The sequence below is a fragment of the Notamacropus eugenii genome, chromosome 4 (assembly GCF_028372415.1).
Source record: "Notamacropus eugenii isolate mMacEug1 chromosome 4, mMacEug1.pri_v2, whole genome shotgun sequence".
Taxonomy (NCBI): Eukaryota; Metazoa; Chordata; class Mammalia; order Diprotodontia; family Macropodidae; genus Notamacropus; species Notamacropus eugenii.
Window position 1 is genome coordinate 23,037,156 of NC_092875.1, and position 18,699 is coordinate 23,055,854.

The following is an 18,699-nucleotide window of genomic DNA, read 5'->3' on the forward strand; positions in this document are numbered from 1 at the left end:
CAGCTTCCATGTTTAGGGTCTATGTGAGCCCTGATGGAGTCCTGGGATTGCTGTGGGCCATGGGTTACATTTACAATGCAAAGGATAGTGATTTTGCTGATGTGGTTCTCCCAACCCTTCTTTGATTTAGCAGTTGGACTTCAAGAATGGTTGTGCTCAAAAAATTAAATACCCTGAAGCCAACCTGGTGATAATTATCCATCTGTAAAATGCATCATTATGCTACAGGTTTTTCTCAAAATTTTAGTACAATCAAGCATTTCTATCTTCTCTCTAGTAATTCCTTTAATTAGTTGAAAAGGAAGGAAGTCATCTTCCTGTCACAACTGAGATAAATACAACATTCCATTTTCTTCTACCTTCTTAGTATTTTTTTAATGTTTAAATCATCCATTTGGAATTCACTGAGGTATATGGTGTGAGATGTGGGTAGAAATCCATTTCCTACCCAAGTGCCAACTAATTTTCCCAATATATTTGTTAAATGTTGAATCCTTTCCCCAGTTCTGATTTTTATGCTTATCAGATATTAATTCTTCATATATATTTGGTTGGATGTCTGAAATATCTCCATTCCATTTCATTGATCCTTGTTCCAAATAATTTTATCACTGATTTTAATAGATTTACATTTAGATATTAGATTCATATTTTGATTTTATATAAATATGGATTTATATTTAGAAATTAGATAATAGATCATATATTTAATAGATTATAAAGGCCAGCCTGCCTTTATCAGTTTTCCTAATTCTTTCCTTCTCCATGCTCCTAGCAGACCCCTTGTTATTCTTATCTATTTATTTTTCCACTTGAATTTCATTATAATTGTATCCAGTTCTACGGTAATTTGATTGATATCATATTAGACATGCAGAATAATTTTGGAGTAAAGTTGTTTTTTCCTTTTATCTGACCAGTCTATAAACATTGACTTCCCTGTCTTTATTTCCATCATTTTCAGTTTTGGGTTGTCTTTATAGAAACGATACGCCTTTTTAGTTAGGTTAATTCTCAAATATTTTTGATGGTTTTAGTAAATAGGATTTCTAACTACCCTAGTCCTTGAATGATGCCAAAGTTATATAATATTTCATTGGCCTTTACATTTTCCCCAACATACTCTTGACTATAGATGTGCTCATGCTATTTGCTTTATTTCGTTTTTGTTTGCTTGTTTGGGTGTTTGTTTTTTAACCTGGATCTCCTTATCTTGCCCATGCTGAAAGGGCAGTGACCCCATAGGCCTAATTCCAATGCTTTTAGCATGAAATCTTGAACCTGCTATTTTTTCTTACCTGGGTCAGTATGTCGCTCTTTAAGTAACTTGGTCACCCTCTACTGTTAGGGGCTCACCATTTTGGCACTAGATTTAGCATAGAGACTCAATTAGTTTTAGAACTTCTGGAGTACAAAACTCCCAAGCTCAGACTAATTTACCAGTCTCAGCCTCCTCAGTGGTAAGGACTACCAAGAGTTTACCACCACACTTGGCAAAGCAATTTACTTCAACAGACATTGATGTCATTTCCAGGACCACTTCCTAACTTGCACAGTGGATTCTCCCGATAAGACTACTCTGGATTTGAGACACTCTGTGGGGCCACATCTTTTCAGATCCACAATTCAAAAGTCCCTACCAATGTGTTAGAGAAATTTTTATTCATCCAGAAGCACAATTAATTCTAAGCAAAGGCATTTCATGAAACAGCATAATAAGAAAAGTCAAAATAAAAAAATTTCCTGTCTACCTGAGGCATACTTTCCCATAAATATACATAGGAAGAATGGACACATATGAAAAAAGTTACATAGAGGGTTAGTCACATAAAAAGCATTATGGCTCTGACACATTTGTGGAGCAGCTAACACTTCTGATGCTTCAGGACTCTAATATCTTCTACCATCTTACAGCTCCCTCTGGGCTTGCTCCCCACTAGTCTTGAGTGGTTCATAGTCTCTTTTGGGTATGTGGTCTCTACTGGGTGGGTGAGCATGTCATGGAGTCTTTGTGGGACACTGCTTCCTGATAATTTCATATAGCCATTAATTGATGTTGCTCCGCTTGTCCAGTGGTTGCTATTGGTCATTGCCAAGTGTGGCTCAACTAAGAATAAGATGGTGGACCTTCTTACTCCTTCTGGCTTCTGACTTGAACTGTAGCCCTTAGCTGAGATGCTACCTCATCTCCACCAGAAGGAAAATGGGTTTTGCCACCATAGTTTTTAGCTTAAAACCCACAGGCTTTTTGTATATCACTTTTTAGAAAAGCAAACAACTCAGGTTTCCAGTCAATGAATTAGGGAAATCCTGTAGTTGTTTTTCTACCTATTATGACCACTCTCCATTTTTTCTGAGCCTGGGTTTTTTTTTTCTTCAGGAGGAAGATTATTCAGTTCAGGTGACAAGATCCTAGGAAGATAGAACATATTCAGCTAACTAATGCCTTCAGGCTTAAGTTCCTGGTCATCTTGGATAGGTCTCAGTCAGAGGCTTTATGTGCACTTAAGATTAGAAAATCCTTGTGACCTCCTATTTAATTTCCATTGTTAATCTCTACCCAGTCAGCATCAGTTTAGTGGCTATGTTTCTAGAAAATTGCCAAGGGTTCTCTGGATTATGGGTCCTCCAGTTTCTCTACCCTGAGTCTCTTTTGCTCTTCTGTGCTCCAATGGTCTCTCCTACTTAGGAGGAGGGAAAACAGGAACAAACTAAATCTAGAGGACAAAGTCATTATTCCCCCCCCATACTAACCCCATTCCTGAGTCCATCATGTATATGTGGTTGACAACAAGACACCCTATGTCTACAGCTGGGTGGCAGAATGGATAGAGCAGGAGCCTAGAGTCAGGAAAACCTAAGTTCAAATGTGGCCTTAGATATTTACCAGCTATGTGGCTCTGGGCAAGTTGCTTAATTTGTTTGCCTTAGTTTCCTCATCTATAAAATGGGAGTAAAAACAGCATATACCTCCCAGGGTTATTGCAAGGATCAAATAAAAGAATATTTATAAAGCACTTAGCATACTGCCTGGAACATACTAAGAGCCATTGAAATATTAGCTATTATTATATTCAGAATACTGAATTCTTTAGAGAATTTCAACATACCTTTACTGTGGCTTCTTAAACAAGGATTTTTTTGCATTATGTACTTAATAATTTCTAACAAAGAGGCAGAGCTAGCCTTGGAATTTCAGATTTGGGTTCAAGTGCCATCTGTGATATACAGTCTGTGTGACCCTGAGGAAATCACTTGATCTCTCAGGATCCAGGCAACCCTAAGACTATAAGTAGCAGACCAGGAGTTGATTTGAATTGTAGAGGGATTTTTCTCACCAGGAATCCCTTAACTCATATAATGGAATAGGAAAGTCCCTAGTTCAACCTACCCACTTGCACTGGATGCTGAATTGTGCATTTCAGGAATATTGATGAAATTAAATCATTTCTAGTTGCTGAACTTCTATTTCCAGCATCTCTCTGTTCTCACATTTCCACCTCAAAGATTAGTCACTTTAAGTGGCAGCATGTTGCAGAGGAATAAGAAATGTACATGGAGTCAGAAGACATGGGTTTGAATCCCACCCTGATATTTACTTGGTAGACTCATTGAGGCACTGAGGCATTTTAGTGTCCCAGAGCTAGTGTGAAGGTGTGGAACGTGGATCTCTCCTGACTCTAAGTCCAGCACTTTTGCCAATATCCCAATTCCTAATTTTTCTAATACTAAAATTAGTGCAAAATTGGACTTTCCTATTCCATTGTATGTCCATACCCATTGCTACCTCCAGAAACTTAGTGTGGTTTGATAGAAAGAACCCTGGTCTTGGACTTGGTGTTGAGAAAGGTTTGAGTAGGCATGGAGTCAGGAAGACTCGAGTTCAAATTTGACCTCAGATACTTACTAGCTGTTCAATCCTGAGCCAGTCACTTACCTCTTGTTTGCCTTAGTTTAGCCATATGTAAAATATGAATAGTAATAGTGCCTTTCTCTGTGCTGTGACGATCAAATGAGATAATGATTATAAAGTATTTAGCATAGAGCCTAGCACATAGTAAGTGTTATATAATGGTTATATTATGTTATGTTTTCTTGTGTTATACTTACTAACTGTGTGACCCTAGGCAAGTTACCTAACCCTGTTTGGCTCAGTTTCCTCATCTGTAAAATGAGCTAGAGAAGGAAGCAGCAAATCTTTCCAGTAACTTTGCCAAGAAAAGCCCAAATTGGCTCACAAAGATTTGGACATGATTGAAATGACTGAACAAGAACAACAAATTGTTATCATTATTAATCACTTTGACTCAACATATCAGCTTCCTTATCTGTAAAATGGGTATAATAATACTTATAAGTTAAATTTTACAGGGTTGTTGTAAGGGAAAGGCTTTGCAAGTCTTCAAAAAAAAATTTTCCCCCTATACCTTTCCAAATATTGCATGGAAAGGTTGTAAACTGCATTATTGCAGAGAACTCAATATGTCAAGATCACAGATGCTTTGGAATTTTTAAGACTTTGAGATTACCTACCTGATAGAGGTATTGCGAGGCTCAAATGAGATAAGGCTCAAGGAGTGCTTTACAAACTTCAGTCATGTTATCAACTTTAGGCATGATGACAATGTCAACTATTATATATACTCACACATACATGTACATATGTACACATACACAACCTATACATATACAGTATACACATATGTGTATATACATATGCACACATACATCATATACATACACACACACGCACATATATATATATATATATATACATGTGTGTATAGAAGCACTGACATTTTTCTCATGTGGTTCCAAGGTGGGTTTATCTTCCACCAGCATTTCCATTCCTAACCATCAATTGATGTTTTTTCATCTTTACAGTTCTTTCCTTTTTTCTGTTCTAGCCTTTGGTGGTGGGTTTTAATGCAGTCATACCAACCTTCCTCTGGGTTTCCATTATCCAACTACTTTGCCAACTTGCACAAGCCAGTCCATTTCCCAGCTGCATGATGTTTCTTTGACTGTCTTCTGGGTTGAACTCCCCCTTGAACTTTACCTATTAGTTTTGCTAGTTTCCTTCAAGACCTAGCTCGAATCTTCCCTTCTACAAGAAACTTTCCTAGGTTTCCTTAGCTATTGGTGCTTTCTGCTCTGAGATTACCTTCCAACCATTCTGTATATATCTTGAAGTAACCTAGAGATTTACATGTTATCTTCTTCATTAGAATGTGAGGTCCTCAGGGACAGGGATATTTTTTTTTTTTGCCTTCCTTTATATCTCCAGTGTTTAGCACAGTATTTGGCACATTAGTAAGTACTTAATGAATATATGTTGACTGGTCAACTGACTAACTGATTCTTGTCCACTGTCCCAGAGCTAGCATGAAGGTGTGGAATGCAGACCTCTCCTGACTAAGTCCAGCACTTTTTCCAATATGTCAATTCTCAATTTTTCTAATACTAAAATTAGTGCAAAATTGGATTTTCTTTCCTATTCCATTATATGTCCATACTCATTGCTACCTCTGGGAGCTTAGTGTGGTTTGGGAGAAAGAACCTTGGTCTTGGATTTGGTGTCAGGAAAGGTCTAGGTTTGAATCCTGGCTCCAGCACATTCTAGCTATTAATTCCTGGATGTATAATGCCAATTCTCTCCAGTCTTGGTTTCCTAATCTACAAAATGGGGATACTAATATTTGCACGACCTATTCTGTGGGTTCATTGTTAGGAAAGTGCTTTGTAAGCTTTATAGGAACGAGTTATCATCGATGACCTTCATTGAAAGAATTATGGTGAAAATCATATCACTGTAGATTTATGATCCTCTGATCTTGTCATTATTTCTCTCTGAGCCTCAGTTTCCTCTTATGTAAAGTAGATGGTGGTAAACCACTTCACTTTTTGATATTTTGGTTTCCACCTCTATAAAATGATGTGAGTAAATTATGTGGCTTCTACGGTCCCTTATATCTCCAAATTTTGACACTCATCTTAAAAGCAAATTCTACTGCAATGTGTATATGGGAGTCAGGCATTTGATTACCCCACCTTTCCAATTTACTAGATCTAGGCAGCTGCAGATATATCTCAGAGGGGTTGCTATGCTAGTAAGTGTCAGAGATGAGATTTGAACCAAAGTCTTATTATATTACATAATAATATAATAACTATATTATTATATTGAGTTGTCTCAATGGTAATACTGACTCCCATCTCTATAGGGCTCAGATTTTTACAAAATGCTCTTTTTACCTCAATTCCAAGAGAGAAATAAGGCCAGGATTGATAGTCCCATTTCACAGATGAGGAAACTGAGGTCCAGAGCTTTCCAGGATCTATCCCCAGTCACACAGTCTTGTCCACTACAGGGCTAGAATTTGAAATCATTCTCCTGAATTTCAAGACAACATTCTTTCCAAAAATATAGAAAGCCCTCATCAAGCAATCAGCAAGCATTTATTAATTTAGGAAAACCCAAATTCAAATCCAGCCCAGACACTTACTAGCTATACGTTCATGGGTAAGTTCCTTCACATTTGTCCACCCCAATTTCCTTAACTGCAAAATGGGGACGATAGCATCTACCTCCCAAGGATGTTGTGAAAATCAAATGAAATGATATTTGTAAAGCATTCAGCACATAGTAGGAGCTAAATAAGTTCCTTCCTTCCTTCCAGGGACTGTACTAAGCACTTGGGGATATAAAGAAAGCCTAAACCACCCCTAATGGGATGAATAACTCGGACATAAATAGAAAAATATACGATTTATACAGACCCCAGATGCATTTATATCAAGACAACCATTTTATAGAATACGATGCAACAGAGGAAAATCAACATTCCAAAATCTCTAGTGTAAAAATAAGGCGGTGGAGGGGGGGAGGGCCGTGAGGGGGGCGAGGGGAGGAGAGAAGAGGGGGCGGGAGGAGGGAAGGGGGCGGGGTAGTCGAGTGGGAGGGAATGGGCAAGTTTCTGTTAGCAGCAGAGTTATCTCCTCCCCCCCTCCATCTAGCAGCCTCCTCTTCTCTCCCCTCTCCTCTCCTCTCCAGCTGCTGCTATTGCTGCCGCTACCCTCCTCCTCCTCCCCCTCTTCCTCTTCCTCCTCCTTTTCCTTCTCCTCTTCCTCCTCCTCCTCCGCTGCCCCCCCCTCGGCCGCTTTGTCTCCAGGGTGCCCTAGCCGCGTCTGTATAGAGGTGGGGAGCTGTCCAGCAGCCCCGCTCCTGAAAACCCTCCCAGCCCTGCATCCCCTCACCATGTAAGAGCCATGAGAACAGCGCTCCCCACCGCAGTCTTGCCATGGAGGATGATGTGTTCCAGCTGAGACAGCTGCCGTGAGTACCATAGGGGGATGTGGGGAGACAGGCAGATGTGCGTGCGTTTGGAAAAAGCCAGATCGCTTCGGGCAGGCGGCATCTGGGCTGTTAATTGCACCGAATCGAAAGGAGCCCCGAGAAAATGAGTTAGGCCCTAAGGAAGCAGGCCATTTTCTCGGATGGGGAACCCAAGTTGGGTATCTCTGATTCAGTTCAATTTCCCCTACTGGCTATCAGGAGGGAAAATATATGGGGAGGGATATTGTTTGGGGTTCTTCCCAGTCCTGGAGGGATGGATTAGCAGGCATCTGTCAGGGTTAGGATTTAAGGAAGGTGGAGCAGCTTATTTCAAATGCTGATAGCCTCTTAAAAGCCTGGACATTTGCCCTTAGCAGCTCTTCACCTCCAGAATGAATGACTCCCAGCCTCCGAAATCTTTCTGCTAGGTCTGTTAGCAGGGAATGATAAGGATGTTCCCCCTCTTCCCCATCAATACCCCTTCCCATTGGAATTCCCACTATGGAGGAAAAGATGGGGCAGAGGGCTGTTGTTTATGAAGTGTGTGAAGGGTAGGTCTGGACCCAGAGCTGATTATACCAGGTATTATCCCTAGAAATCTCCTGCTTTCTTTTGAATGAGTGGAGAGAGGAATTTTTAAAAACCTAGCTCCGGTGAAGCCCACCTTAATCCACTGGCTAAAAAAGCAGTAGAAACCCACTGCTTAGAAGAGTGATTGCTTCAGGGTAAAATAAAATTGCCCTGGAACCCTGGGGAACACGCTAAAGCAACTGCTCAAAATTGCTGGCTTTGATGGGGCAGAAATGGGGGTCGGGGGTATTGGATAGAGGGGATGTTCCCTCCCTGCAGATTTCCTAAGAGGAGAATAGAACTCCAAGGAGAAAGCAGTTCTATGGCCATTCAGCTGAATCTCAGCTTCCCGAATGAGATTCCATTTTGACCTGTCCAAAACCATTGCTTATTACGCCTTCTGTGTGTGTGTGTGTGTGTGTGTGTGTGTGTGTGTGTGTGTGTGTGTCTTTTTTATTCATTCAGCTTAAAAAAAAATATTTCTCTGTAGCTACTTAAGTATCCTCCAAAGTCACTTTGGGTGTGGGTGTAATTGCTTGGATTGTCAGCTATTCCACACAAATACTGCTCTCCAGGGTGATAAGGAGTGAGCAATTTCATGAGGATTTCTCTAAAGAGGGTACCTTGTAATTTCTGTTTCCTCCCCAGTGTAAAATGATTACATTAGATAGAGTGGAGGAGGGAACGAGAAGGTGACTGTGCCGGATGTGACATGAAGGTTTTTATTAAAAGAATGATGCTAATAGATACATATTTTATTGTTGAACATAGAATGATTTCATAAATAATCGTCACATCGGACATTATACCAAAGATGGCCAGTTATAGCTGCCAAAGGCTGGTTGTCAGATGAGATATGAGAATACAGAAATACAAGTACCTGAGTGGAATTTATATGGCTGAGTTACAGAACCATTGAGCTTGCAAAGGACCTTGGAGACCAGTTTACAGAAGAGGAAATTAAGGCCTCCAGAGAGGGGAAGTAATTTGCTTAAAGCCACACACTTGCTGTGGTAAGAGCCACAATTTGAACCAATTTCTTCTGGCTTCAAACCCAGTGCTTTTTCCACTCCATGTTGCCTACACAAAACAAACACTCTCTACTCTAACCAAAAGTCAACTCTAAAGGCCAATAGAACAACAATAGTCCCCAAATAAAATCATATTTAATAAATGTGGGTTCCTGGTGACATAAGGGGATATGTCTGGCCACAGTGTTCAAAATCAACATCAAATTGTAATTTTAAAACTTTGTGTTCTAGTCAGATCTGACTATATTTCCTCCTCATTCAAAAATCATCAACAGCTTCTTATTGCCTCTAGGATAAAAAAAATTTTTCCTTGGCTCCTTATTATCATTAGGAAATATATTTTAAAATCCCTACTCTGGCATTTAAAGCCTTCCACCTGCCTTGTTAGTCTTATTTTGCGTTGTTCTCCTTCTCACACTGTCCACCACAGTCGATTTGACCTATTGGCTGTACTTGTATAAGATATACTATCTCTAGCCTCTTTGCCTTTGCACAATCCATCAAGCATGACTGGAATGCCCTCCCTCCTCACTTTTGCCTCTTGGAATTCCCAGCTTTCTTTAAAGCACAGTCCTGGGGCTATCTTCTGTATCAGGTCTTTCCCGATGTCCCAAGTTGTTAGCATTCTCTGCTTCTTAAAATCAAGCTGTGTTACTTTGTATACACTTGGATTTACTTCTCTGGGTATATGCCGTAGCCCACAGTGGAATGGAAGTTCCTTGAAGGCAAAGATTATTGCATTTCATCTTTTTATCTCCCTCTGCCTTGCACATAGCGGGCATGTAAGAAATGTTGGTTGAATTGAATTGAATATTACTTTAGTTTCTAAATATTATTGGAAGGTGGCAAAGTGGACAGAATGCTGGGCTTGAAGTCAGGAAGACCAGAGAATACAAATCCTGCCTTAGAGATGTAATAGATGTATGGCCCTGGTCAAGTCACTTAACCTTCCAGGTGGCACAGTGCGGAGAGCAGTGGGCTTAGAATCAGGAAGACTCCTGTTCATAGTTCAAATCTGGCTTCAGAAATGTACTAGCTGTGTGACCCTGGGAAAGTCACTTCACCCTGTTTGCCTCCGTTTCCTCATCTGTTAAATGAAGTGGAGAAAAAAATGGCAAACCAGTCATGTATCTTTGCCAAGAAAACTCAAATGAGTTCATAAAGAGTTGGACACAACTGAAAAACTAAACAATGAAATGAAGGAGTAGATGGTGTCTAAAGACCCTCCCACCACTGACATTCCATGTTCTGTTTTCTAAGGTCCCTATTAGTCTAAATATACCATGTTCTAAGGTGCTTTTTGGTTGTATCATTCTATATTCTAAGGAATCTTTTATCTCTGAAGTTCTGTGTTCACACACACACACACACACACACACACACACACACACACATTTAGAGCTGGAAGGGAACATAGAAGCCATCTGGACCAACTCCTTTATTTTCCAGATAATGTAAAAGAGTCCCAGGGAGGAGAAGTGAGTTGCTCACCATCAAACAGCTAGTAAGTAAGTAGCAGAGTTCAAATCTGAACTCAGCTCCCCTGGTACCAAATCCTGTGCTCTTTTCCCTGTACAATGCTGTCTTCCAGCCCCCCTTTAGCTCTAAATTCAATGTTCTGTATCCTAAGGTTCCCTATAAATTAATGGTCTATGAACAAAACACAAACTCAATATCCACACCACAGCCTTTCAATGTTTTCTGCACAGTGACTAGATTTCAGCAAGCTTGTAGTACTTGTGAAATTCTCCCATGACTCAGGGGATGCCTCCCTTAACCAGAGAAGTTGCATGAAGGTTCTTGGATGTGTCTGTACTTAATCAAAAAAAACTAATCATAAAAACAGAAGAGTATTTAGAAAAGCAACAGTAGGCATGGTAATTTTTTGCTCTTCAGTTATATCCAACTCTTCCTGACCCCATCTGGGGTTTCCTTGGCAAAGATGCCATGGTGGTTTGCCATTTCTTTCTCCAGCTCCCTTCACAGATGAGGAAACTGGGACAAACAGGCTTAAGTGACTTGTCCAAGGTCACATGGTTAGCAAGTGTCTAAAGCTGGATTCGAATTTACGTCTTATGACTCCAGGACCAACACTCTGTCCATTGCTCTACCTAGCTGCCCATGTTCATTATAATAGTGCCCCAAAGAGTAACTGGAATATACAAAACTACATTTAATAAGATCAGTATGATTTTTGGACTATTTGACAGTAATTTATCCTTAAAACTCAGCTCAAAGAGCCATGCTATTCCACGTGCCACAGTGAATCCTAACAAGTCACCATTTATGCCATCTCCCAGGCATGGTATAGACAGATCACAAACTGTAGAGTTCCTTGAAATGTGATGGGATAGGAATCCCACTGGATGTTAAGTCCAAAGGCCTGAGTTGAAATCCCACTTCTTAGTAGTTATGTGGCATTGAAGAAAGGAAATGAACATCTACTAAGTGCCTACTATGTGCCCGCCACTGTGCTAAGGGCTTTGCAAATATTATCCTCATATTATTTATATTACCCTTTACATATAATATTCTCTCAGCAACCCTGGGAGATAAGTGCTATTATTTATCCTATTTTACAGTTTAGGAAACTGAAGCCAACTTGTCAGGGTGACACAGCTAGGAAGCATCTGGAGCAGGATTTTAACTCAGATCTTCCTGATTCCAAGCGTAGCACGCCATCCACCGTGCCACCTGCTTGTGTTGAGCAAAGCACTTAATCCACAAGCATTTATTGTGTGCCAGAAATGGTGATAGGCAATGGGGTTACAAAGACAAAAGTAAAATAAGAAAAAAGTAGAAACAGGCCCTGCCTTCAAGGAATTTACATTCTGTCAGAGACATATAAGTGCAACCTGACTTCCAAAGTCCATTTGTATGAGCTCTTTCCTTATTGGTGGAAATCAGTGCCTGGGTCCATGTGAGAGGCAGGTTGGAGGAGGTGAGTAGGGGAGAGGGGAGCAACTAGTCCAGTTTCTTCAGTCTCTGGTCTCTGAAGTAGTTTGTGGGGCTTCTGGCTTCCAACTTCAAGAGAAAAGATGGATGAGATCAACCCCACTTCAGGTTGCTGAAGAATAAGATCTGGGATGAGGGTGACACGAGAGGAGTTGACTGTGTTCATTATGTCCCTAGCACCAGCTTTCTATGCTACAGACTTGGGAGAAATTCCCCTTGAGTGAGATTCAAGACCCTCTTGATTGAGCTGGGTAGGAGAGCTCTTCTCTGTATTGTCTGGTGTACACTCCCCTGTGTTTAACTGCTCTGATTTCTGGTTTTTTACTGACTTAGATAAATGGGTTTCTTTCTTAATTGTGTGTTCATTGTGTAACTGGTATTTGATGGGAAGAGATCAAGCCTTGGATGTAAAGAGTGGGTCTTCCCAACCTCGTTGAGAAATAACTATCAGAAGTTTAGGGGCAGCTAAGTGGTGCAGTGGATGGAGCACCAGTGCAGGAGTCAGGAGGATCTGAGTCCAAATCTCACCTCAGACACTTGACACTCACTGTGTGACATTGGGCAAGTCACTTAACCCCAACTGCCTCATCTTGGGTCATCTTCAGTTATCCTGATGAATATCTGGTCACTGGATTCAGAAGGCTGTGGAGGAAAAGTGAGGCTGGTGACCTGCACAGCCCTCCCTCACTCAAAACAAAGCCAAGTGCAAGTCATGTATCAGAAGTTTAGTTTGAACCCAAAAACCATATCCCCTAGAGTAATACTATTTAAGGGAGCAAATAAATATAATTCTAGCCAGGTTCTTTCTCAGAGTGGATCGAGTTTATGGCCCTCAACCTCCTGTTTCCTGGAAGGAATTAAAGCCTCCCTTGGAGAAGGATGGAGGAAGAAGAGACTAGAGGAATGTTTATTCTGCCTCTCTTCAAGCCCCCCAAGGAGAGGAATAGGCCAGAAAGGTAGAAAAGGGCCAGGTTGTAAAGAGCTTTAGATGTCAAAGAGTTTATATTTGCATCCAGAGATAACAGGAAGCCACTGGAGCTTAGGTATGGAGTATGGGATGGACATGATCAGGAAATAATGTGACCTCAATTTGGAGGGAAATATTTTGTACCAATGCTTTTTGCTATCAGTAAATTCCTTTTCTAAGAGCTATTAGAGTTCAGCTGATTGATTGATAATGGACAATAATCAGTGGGAGCTTATGAGGGACAGTACTAGAGCCCCTCAGCCTCCCAGTGTTACTTCTAGAATCCTGAGTGGAACAATATTCAACTTCCCTCTAGAGTCCCTAACCAGTGAACAGAAATGATTTCTTCAGAGAGTGGTCTCAGAAATAATGTTACATCACTGTCTGAATATCGCATTTTTAGGAAGGGCACTGATAAAGTGGAGAATGTTTAGAAGAAAGTAGCAAGGATGACAAAAGGAATCCAGATTATGCTGTATGAGGAATAGGTGAAGGAGGTGGTGATGGTGAACTGGAGAGAACAGTTAGGAGGGACATGAGAGCCAAGGACTGCCCCGTGCAAGAGACTTGTGTTTAACATCAGAGGCCAAAGTAGGAAAAAGAAACAATTATAGAGAAAGAAAGAAATTTAGACTTGATGTCAGAAAAATATACTAATTCTGAGAGCTATTCAAGAGTGGAATAGACTGCCTTGGGAAGCAGTAATTTCCCACTCATGGGAGCTCTTCAAGCAAAGTCTAATTGAAATTTTATTGGGGAATTCTCTTGAGGTGTGGGTTGGACTAGATGGTCTCTGAAGACATCTCCAACAGTGAAATTCCATGATTCTGAATGGATTTAGGATGGGAAATTCAGGAAGGACAGGGTAGGCAAGGAGAGCTTCCAGGAAGAGGTGAGCCTGAGAAACACAGAACAAGTACTCCCAATGAGGGAAATAAGAGCAAAAGTAGGGAGGTAGGACTGAACCTGCCTCAGGTGGTGGTACAATGAGGTGGTCTTCATTAGAGCTGAGGAAGCATCTTAATGAAGAGAAAGGAACAAGCCTACTACTATGTGCCAGGCACCATGCTAAGTGCTTTACAATTTATAAATTGTCTCATAGATGCGTGCCATTGTGATCCCCATTCTACAGTTGAGAAAACTGAGCCCAAAGGAGGGAGAGTTGCCCACGGGGACACAGCTAAGATATTTCGGAGCCTGGGTTTGAACTCAGGTCTTCTTTTCTCTAGGTCAAGCACTCTATCTACTTCATCATCTAACTGATAACTCACTTAATTTCTTGGGGCACAGTTTCCTCTTCTGTAAAATGAAGGAGTGGGACCAAGAGTCCTCAGAGGTTCTTGCCAGCCCCAGGTCTACAAGTTAATGTCCCCTAGCTCTATATAAGCAAATTTATCAGCTTATAAGTAAGTTTTTTGCCAAGAATAAACTCCCCACCCCAGTCAACTTACGGGGATATGTAAAAAAGGAAAAAAAAATGTATCCAGGAGCTGAGGATACAGGGATAATTAATGTAATACAGGAGAAAGAGTCCTAAGATCTGTGTTCAAATCTTACCTTTGCCATTTGGCTTTTCTGTGCTTCCATTTCCTTATAATAATAAAAATAATAGCTAGCATTTGTTTGGAGATTTGTGAAGTACTTTACCTATATTATTTCATTCGATCCTCCCAACAACTCTGTGAGACAGATGCTACTGTGATCTTCATTTTACAAGTAAGAAAACTGAGGGACAGAGAGGTTAAGTGGTTTGTAACATGAGCTTAGGCCAAATGGCCTCTAGTATCCTGAATTCCTGCCTTCAAGGATCTTACCTTCTTCTGAGGTGTGGGGTGAGATGGGGATAAACTACACAGAGATAAATAGAGATATAAGGTCATTGAGGAGAGAGAGAAGGTGGAGGGATGATCGGGGAAGGTTTCTTGGTGGAGATGGTCCTTGATTCACCTTGGAAGAGGGGGACTCTGAGGGGCAGAGATAAAGAAGGATGCTTTCCAGAAATGGGGGACAGCTGAGACAAATATGATGGCAGGCAACGGAAAGCTAGGCTTAGCTCATGATCCAGTCAGGCAGGGATGCAGTGCATGACAGTAACATGAATTAAAGCTTGAAAGGTAGGAGGCCCTTACCTACCCCACTCAGGAGACTCTATTTTATTCTAGGGGCAGAGATGAAAAGCCTTTGAATTTATTATTTTATTATCATCGTGCCTTCCTTTCACAACTATCCTGTGAGTATGTACGATGTGTGGTGATGACTGCACTCATTCTCCCAGGGCAAGGCCAGTTGAGTGGAGCAGGGGATGAAACTTCCCTAAGACTTTTGGGACCCTTGTTTATACAGTTATCCCTTCCACATGCCAACTTTCTCCATTGTAGTTTCAATGTATCACAGGTTGGCATAAGAATGTAAATGGGAATTTTGGGAGAGTTTTGCAGAAGCTGCAAACGACATGTGAAGGCCAGCAGACAGCACAGAAAACATTTAAAAACTCAGAAATGCATAAAATATATGTATAGTATTGTATAATATCAACATACTTTATCTTTTAATGCCATAATAATTCAGACTTATTTTCTGGTACAAAGGCAGGGCCAAAAAATTTTGTGTGGATTGTCCAGATCACCAAGGCATCGCACCCCTAACCCCGTGATGTGAGAGGGATAACTGTACTCTTGTCCACCAGGTAAAAGTAGCTTTGTCTCTCTCAGTCATAGAACTGCCTCTTTCTAGCTTTAAGAGGAGCCCTTAGCTCTGGAGCTAGTGTGCTGACTTCCATTCTAAGCAAGGCTGCCCTGCTGATGAAGGTCGAGGGGTCTGCCGTGGTCCTTCTATCTCGGCCACCAAAGCTCCACAGCTGCACCCCTGCCTGTGGCCAGCTATACAAATGTCTCTAACCTGAAGGCTTTGACTGTACTGCTGCTCAAGGGCATCTAAATGGCTTCCCTGGATCTGATGTACTCGATGAACCTTTCAAAAGCACACTGCCCAGCCTGAAAGAAGTTCCCTGTGAGACTGTTTGAAGGTCACAGTCACCAGCCTGGTTTTTTTATGCAACTTTCTGCATTCATCCACCTTCTCTCACCTTTTGCTAGCACTTAATGGTTTGAAAATGGCTTTCCATGCAAAATTAGCTCAGAAGAGGAAACTGATCCCCAGAGAGGGGTTATTGCCTAGAATCACACAGATAGAAAGTGGTAGAGGGATCAAAACCCACATCTTCCAATGCCAAGTCCTAATCTTACTTACTTTTCAACTACATAACTTTCAAGATGAGTTTCCTCATCTGGAAAATGAGCATAATCACACCTGAGGTCCCCACCTCCCAAGATAGTTGTGAAAATCAGATGAGATTACATATATGAAATTTTTTGGAAAATTCTAGAGAAAATTTGGAACTCAAAAATTTTTTTTAAATTATCTTTGCATGTAATCTGAAAAAATAAAAATACTATTAAAATTTTTAAAATTAATGCTCTCTATAGAGGTCAGTTATTATGATGATGATTCATCATTTTCTTTTCATCTTGTTCAATGGTGTTTGGCTAGAAGCAGACCTGGTTCAAGTTTCTCTCCTGCTATTATTTCAGATTTAATGCTCTGTGGGCTAATATATGAGGGGATAAAATATCTGCTTTTTGTAACTGGATATTATTATTATGTTAGGATCCTAGATATAGAGCTGGAAGGGACCTTAGAGGCCATTGGATCCAAACCACTCATTTTACAAATGAGGAACTGAGGCAGAGAGGTGAAGTGACTTGCCCAGGATCACATAAGTAATAAATGTCTAAAGTGAGATTTCAACCAACCTTCCTGAATCCAGTTCTAGCACCCCAACAACTAAGTAATGGAACCTTTCAGAACCAACATCCTCATCACCACCACCAACCTCATCATAACCATCACCATCATCACCATCACCATCATCACCATCACCATCATCAAAATCTCATCTGACAGAGTTTAGATATAAACAGTCCTAGAAGAAGCTGCTATTCTTGCTCATTCTTTTATGTTTCATGTTACCCAGACTGTTACAAGATAGATAAAAAAGATTGCTATTGTGTTTTACCCTTATTTTTATTTACATCTTTTTCAATAAGATTCAGATATAAATGGTCTTGGGAAAAGTCGACTTCTCTTATTCCTTTCTGTTAAGTGATACAAGGATGATAGCACAGGTGAACTTCTTCTTGGTATTCACTAAAAGTGGGAAGATGTCAGTTCATCCTTTGCACACTCACTGGAAGCATCCCCTGTACAACAGCAGCTTCAGACAGAAGGATGGGGACGGTGTGCATCTCAGATTGTTCCCATAAGATTTTGATCTCCTCAGTCAGATTTCTATACTTTGACAGTGTTGTTGTGTTGTCTTCCTCATGGAGCTTGGTGATTGTGTGTTTGGGGGATGATAATATCCAGAGCTGTGCTAGACCCAGTTTGTACCAGCTCCTGAGAGTCAGTTATTAATTTTTCAGAGTGAGCATTTATACCTCCAAAATAGGCAAACAGTATAAAACAAGCCTTGGTTTATTATTTTGTTGACTGTCCAAATGTAGGAAACTGATAGAGCAAATATTAATAATGAAAGTTCATCATAAAAGTGTGTCAGGAACATGTTTTATTTCTCAGAGAGTCAGTTGTTAAACATTTACCAGCAGATCCCTGAATCTATTAGAAAACATTGGTTTTGAGTTTTTATCAATCAATGTTATGTAAAGGTGATTGTGTGAAAGTTTGATCTGGAATAATTATCTGGTCTCAGTATAATTTATTGTTTGAGTCCGCAAGGATATTTTTAAGTCTGTCTTTGTAGTATGTATGGGGAGTTGTAGCCTGTTAGTCAATGAAAGATAGTTGTATAATTCTGACATAATTCTAATCACTTGTCTTGCTGGGTATTTGGTAGGTGTTAAACTCTTACAGTTTATAGAGATGTATTGTATAACCTACTTTGATCAGTAAGACTGGTTCCTCAAGGATTATCCCCTAGTTTCTTATGGCAATGACTTGATCCTGAATGACCATCAGAAACCCTTCCATTTCCACCAATGAATCCACACAATTCAGCTGTTTGCTCAATGCTTTTCTGTCCATTTGTTGTTGATTGAATCACCCACAGAGGGCTTTTGGACTCTTCTCTCGGAAATTAGTTGCTTCATTGGCTCCCATCCAAAGGTAAACCACTTTCAGTTATGTTTGGAAAATCCAATGCCATTTTATGATTTTTGTTATTGTTATTTCTCCAGAGTTCCATCTAATATGCTAGTCCAATCCAATCTGAGAAGCATTTATTAGGCTCCTCCTGCATACCAAGTACTTTGCTAGGTTCTGGGCAAAACAAATAAAATAAAATAAAAATAAACAAAAATAAAACAAAAATCAGTTCTTGCTCTCATGAAGCTTGTGTTCTACCATGACAAACTGATTCCTCACAAGGACATGCTAAGAAATGCACTGAACCCAAATATTTCTAAGTACAAGCTTTAGAAAGAAAAGGGACCTCAAAATGTATATGTATGAATGTAAGTGTGTGTATGTATATGGATAATAATATGCTTATTAGTGTTCTCATTAACCAGGTGATATACCCAACTTCTCATATACCAATTCCAAAAGTATGGTGTGTTCATTGTGCTTCTTAAGTTTGAGGAATGGTCTGTACCACAGCCAAACCGGGGTGGGGTGATAGGGGATCTGCCCCAGGGCACTGAGTTTACAAATGCTGATAGCATTTGGAGTCCTTTGGGAAATTCCTCCCTGAATCTTCTCTTGGAGAGGCCTCCCCAGCAGCAGCCTCATGGCAGACCCCTCCTGGGTCTCTGTGACCCCAATAG

General features: G+C 40.5%; 1 protein-coding gene across 1 annotated transcript in view; it reads left to right on the forward strand.

The window, feature by feature from the left end:
- The first annotated feature begins 7,019 nt into the window (after nt 1–7,019).
- SVOP (SV2 related protein) overlaps nt 7,020–18,699 on the forward strand; it is a 58,410-nt gene continuing 46,730 nt past the window's right edge. The window contains exon 1 of the mRNA XM_072600191.1: nt 7,020–7,336. Within this exon, the coding sequence (XP_072456292.1) occupies nt 7,302–7,336 (35 nt within the window). The 5' untranslated portion in view covers nt 7,020–7,301. The remainder of the gene's footprint in view (nt 7,337–18,699) is intronic.